Below are 5,272 nucleotides of genomic sequence, written 5' to 3'. Positions count from 1 at the left end.
CAGCACCCATTATAAAGGGGTGCCTAAATAAAAATTTGTCCCACCAAAAGTTTTTTATTTCTGGAAATGAAGTAAAGTCCATGGGATCGGGATAAAAGCATCAGTCAGTATTAAATTATGACCAACCTAGAGCGAAGTTTTCAGGACCTTCATCGTGAAAGATAACAAAAACCTCATTACACTAATTAAGTGTAAACTATGTTTCATATAACAACATAATATAAAACAATCATCTGGTTAATTCAAGACAACAGAGTTGAGACCATATGTTTTATGCCTACGTGTGTGCATTCGCAAACTTAAAGGAACTTTTCATCAAAAAAAACACAAAGTATGTCAAAAATTTTAGATTGTCTTTTAGTATTGTTTTTATTCAAAAATAGTACTAAACACGTGGAAAGGTGAAAGGAGTTGATCTGAACACAAAGAGTGTCAGAATAAAGAAACTGTATTATGCATTATGGTTGAAATCAGCAGATATCTGCTTTTCTAATGCTTTTAATACTGTAGCCCATCCATAAAAACTAGATCCTACATCCACACTTTTGCGTGCAGTTCAGTACAGTGGATACCACTGTGTAAAGTAAAGGCTTTGTTTAGAATTCCATGCTGAAATGTGGGAAACAAATTCCTAAAGTTAAGCACTAGAAGGATTCCAATATTGTGGCTTTGAGTGTAGTTTCAAATCATGCTCTGAATACTGTTTTACAACTCACAAAAATGACATATTGCTGGAAATACTCCACAGATTTCATGTGTTTTGGCATAAAAACAGAAAACAGAAAAAAAAAAACAATCCCAACTTCACTGCAAAATATGTACATTTTAATTCTAAGAAACAGAAATTATAATTTTGAATGCTGGCTTTACTTAATTTTTTTGTGGTGAGTGACTGTTTGAAACATAAATTAAAGTTTATGCCTTTTATTAACTACAATATTCATAAACCAGTGTTTGTGTATGTGTGTGTATTTTGTTTAGGAGATTTTACACATTGATCAAATAATGTGAGGGATGAAATGTATAGATGGAATAAAATAAATGATTGTGGTTATAATTATAATCCAAATACCCCAAACACATTTCTGTAGATACCACATAGAATAATTTCTAACATTATGTTATTTTTTTTAAATAAATTATTATTTAATAATATTATTTCAATATTCATTGGGTTTTTTCTTCAGGGTTTTTAAGGTTTCCCCACACTATCAGAATAATACTGTGACAAGCAGGACAAAGGGTTTTGCCCAGAACCTCGGCTACATTAAAATATGGTGAACTTATTCAACTTATAAAACCCTGACGCGTCAAGTGATATCAGATGACAATTATCAGCGACCAATATTTACAAATTATTGGTTTCTGCCTTAATGCTGAGTAAGTATATTTATTTTGAAATCACCATTTCCCTTCAATTAATTGTCACTATTACAAGCTTTTAAACAATCATATATCTCCGTTTTAAATGTATTTGACTACAACCAAAATAAATAGAATATATCTCCAGATCGAAGAAATAATGAAATCAGACACCGTGTTGATGATTTTCATGTACATTTTAATGTAGCCTATAGTCGTTGTCTTTTTACGCAGGTTTACTTATTTTTGCAAAATAAAATAACAAAAAAACGACCTATTCCTCACAACATCTCTGTGGTGCTGCTGTGCCGCGCGATGAAAAACGTTACAACGGGGAAAAAAGAGCAGAATTACAACATTTAATATCCATAAAAATGTCACATATAACATTAAGATATATTCAGACATGTCAGTCAGTCCTTCGGCCTTCACGTCTCTTGGCGTGCGTAACATTAAAAAAAACAACTTAAATTAAATATAAATAGCGGACACAAAATCCATAATAGAATGTCGATATGTACAACTGTGCAACATGGCAACACGGTTCATCACATCACCAGCATGTAGTTGAGTCCACATCACTTTCTATATATGTACACACACACATGCGGCCGTGTTAAGTGGCTTTTACTATCAGCTGTCCGAGTCCACCTCGCTTTTACTCTCCTCAGTTTTCTCCGCGGAAGTTTTGCTGGATTTGTTCCATTTCTGAGAGTTCTCTGATTCCTCTGATGAAGACCGTTTCTGTCTCCTCCACTTTGCGCGTCTGTTTTTGAACCAAACCTACATGATAGAAAGCACAATTTTAAGCTTAGGGTTAGCAATTTTAAGCTTAAAGCTTTTAGGGTTTTTTCACATCCTTTATTATTGTCTGTGTTGGAATGATTAGTGCGACGCTTTGCTCTCCACAACCCGAATTATACGCGCACAGTCACCAGAACACTCCATTCTTCTGTTTCTAGGCTGAAGATTAATTAATAATAATTTCGGTCATTAGGCCTCTAATTAAGTCAACCATTTGCGCAGTTTGGGCCCAAAGGCTCTCGCTCCTCTTACATCATGTCTTACATTCTTCTCTTCTCTTCGCGTTTCACGTGGAGAAATTCACTCAATTAATGTGAAATGTTCAAAAATTGAAAAGGCTTCATAGTGTAAATGTTTTCTGATGTGGTCAAACGTTAGAGTTTATAGAACTGTTAAAACTTCAACGCTTGTGTACTCATTGTGTGGTGAGTTGATGTGTGAAACTGAAACACAGTGATTTTTTTCTTCATTTAGGAATGGAATTTCTATTCTTACACACCAACAGAGAAATGTGATTTACTGTCTGCTGCGAGAAAACACATTTGGATTTTCTGTAATTCGGATTTACTGTCCAGCTTGTTTTATTTCCAGTTTGGTTGTTCTAGTACAGGTTTCCAAATAGGTTCTAAGGCGGGCTACATTTGGATAGACACTATAATATTTATAAAATGAAGTACAGTGTTATATTTATCTAAATATGCATTTTTAGAAGGCTGACTTTTTTATTTTACACGTGAAATTAATGGACAGGCCCTCATATAGTAATAACTAGCAAAAAATAAAACCTAAAACTTATAAAATACTTTTTACAATGATAAGCTTTAAAAACACAGCCAAGGACCTAAATTGCTGTCACTGTCGGACAGTGTTACCGAAAATGCCAATATTAATAATAATGAAATTATATTGACGCGTACCTCTCGAGGTGAATCAAAATGTTGTTTTGCACAATAAAAAAAGTATGAGTCTGAACTATAAGAAAAGTCAAAGCGCTCCTTACCTCAACCTTCTCCTCCCGGAGGTGGACCTTGCGGGCCAGCTGCTCCCGAGTACCGACGTCCGGATACTTGGTCTCTTGGAAGAGGCCCTCCAGAGCCTCCAGCTGCTCGTCAGTGAAGATGGTGCGATGCCTCCGCTTCCTGCGACAATGCAGCTGGTTGAGAAGCTGCAGCTCTGTCCGCGACAAGCTGCCCATGTTCATGTAGGACATCATCTGGTGGTGGACCGGAGAGATTAGCACCGAGCCGGGGCTATCGTAGCCTGCAGTGAAGCAAAGAGCAGAAACGTCACACACGGGTGAGTTCACATGGTGGAAACAATTAAAGTTGCACAGCGCATGTATAGCCTGCATGTAAACAGTGTTTGTGAGTTATGCGGCTAATTGGAAACTCTGACTTCGGTTGTGTATATGCAGATTACAGCTGATGCGTATAATAACAGAAAATTGGAAACTTTGGAAAAAGCTTTTTACGGACGTGAATATTTTAGTTCAGGCATAAAAAATAAACTCTGTCACGATTTGTAACTCTAAGTGGAAACAGTTTAGTTCATGCACGAAACTCTGGTTTCAAACTGTCTTCAGTCAGTTCAACTTTAGAGTAAAACTATCGAACATATGACTTTAATCGTGGACCCTGAAGCCACAACAGCACTGGGGTCATCAAACCAACAAGACAAAGACATGACACATGCTTCTGATCAACTGGGAATATTATTTGCGTTTTTTGTAGTTCATAGATAAACATTGCAATATGTTGTTGTACACGCGAGATTACACGGAATGATTTTTCTTGCAAAACTTTTGCAAACTCAGAGAGCAGCAGCAAAATACAACAAAAAGAAAAAAATGGGACTTTATGCAATCACAATCACTCTCAAAAATAAAGTTTCAACCTCTGAATTTGGGATCCATTTTGGGGCTTGTAACTACCAAAAACCTTTTAGTGTTTAGAAAATATCATTTTTATATTAGTTATTTACATGTATACAAATAACGCACAATAACAACAGCTTTTACATTTGAAACGCTTTCATGTGTTTTTAAAGTGTGTCAATGTCTTGACTCAGGAGCTCTGACGCGGAAGTTTAAAGCTGTAAAAAGACAAGTCTTACCTGCCGGGATGCACGGGCATTGCTGCGGGCTGAGACCAGGCACAGAGCCGCAGCACGGGGGCCCCGCTCCGGCGCCCTGGACGTGCAGCTGTCCGTAGTAATAGCCGTTATATCCTAACCTGGTCCCGTTCACAGGCTGAACTCCGGGGGGAGAAGGCCCGCATGTGGCTGAGTACAGTCCGTTGTAGTCGCTGTAGATAGAGTCCGTGAGGCCGGCGGACAGCACCACTGGGCCGCTGCGGTGCAGCAGCAACGGCTCCTTGCAGTTCGGTCGGCCGGACAGGATGCTGTCTATGCTGAACATCCCGGCGGGCATCACACCGGTGCGCTGCAAGTCGGAAAGTCGGGGATGTGAATACTGCTCGATAACACAAAATGTCCTGGAGTGGAAAAATTTCCGTTCTCCGTGGAAAAAGTTTCCTAAAACTGCGTCATGATGACTCTGGTGGGTGCTTGTCTTTCCTGAATGCGCGACTCCGTGAGGTCTTGTCGGGGATGCGGACTGGTGGTTTTAATGGAACCAGTTGAGAGAAGGGCTGGCTTTATACAACGCTGACGTCACGGTCGTGAAGGACTGCTCTGGGATCAGCTGCTGCAGCTCGCGCCATGGCCGGCCACATATCTGTGTATTGAAAATTAATTCAATTAAGATAATCCGCACTGTTTGCAGACTTTTGGAAACTCTGTTGCGGGTCACAGAGGCTCTTCCTTAAGAGTAATCCGATTATTTGCTTGTCAGTGATCGCATCGTAATGTATGGAACACATTATCCTCAGTGTTTGCAATGAGGGGGCGGATAAGGCCTTTTCCGTCCGTTGATAAACGTTGACTACCAAATCAAACCTTAAACCAAACTTTAAAAACACAGACAAAATCAGACATTTATCCAGCCCATTCTTCACATTGTACCGGGTTTGTAGCAAAGATTGCAGAATTTAATTAAGTCATCAAGTTTGGAATGAGGATTAAGTTTTATGGGCATAATTAAAACAAG

At 38.7% G+C, this 5,272-nt stretch overlaps 1 protein-coding gene across 1 annotated transcript; it reads right to left on the bottom strand.

Moving 5' to 3' along the window:
* Positions 1-1,540: 1,540 nt before the first annotated feature.
* Positions 1,541-4,866, bottom strand: gsc (goosecoid). Its single transcript, XM_067480894.1, has 3 exons — positions 4,279-4,866; positions 3,167-3,426; positions 1,541-2,145 (listed from the first exon to the last, which is right to left on the bottom strand). The coding sequence occupies exons 1-3, from the start codon at positions 4,592-4,594 to the stop codon at positions 1,996-1,998; spliced, it is 726 nt and encodes a 241-aa protein (XP_067336995.1). The 5' UTR covers positions 4,595-4,866; the 3' UTR covers positions 1,541-1,995.
* Positions 4,867-5,272: the final 406 nt, after the last annotated feature.

The sequence above is a fragment of the Channa argus genome, chromosome 16 (assembly GCF_033026475.1).
Source record: "Channa argus isolate prfri chromosome 16, Channa argus male v1.0, whole genome shotgun sequence".
Taxonomy (NCBI): domain Eukaryota; kingdom Metazoa; phylum Chordata; class Actinopteri; order Anabantiformes; family Channidae; genus Channa; species Channa argus.
The sequence above is the reverse complement of the archived record's forward strand: the minus strand, read 5'-3'. Positions and strand labels throughout refer to the sequence as shown.

Bases quoted from the DNA above. Each gene is read 5' to 3' on its own strand.
- gsc (XM_067480894.1), bottom strand. From the start codon at position 4,594: ATGCCCGCCGGGATGTTCAGCATAGACAGCATCCTGTCCGGCCGACCG. The intron at 3,427-4,278 runs GTAAGACTTGTC...GCTTCACTGCAG, and splicing joins ATGCCCGTGCATCCCGGCAG to GCTACGATAGCCCCGGCTCG. The intron at 2,146-3,166 runs GTAAGGAGCGCT...TCTATCATGTAG, and splicing joins TCCGGGAGGAGAAGGTTGAG to GTTTGGTTCAAAAACAGACG.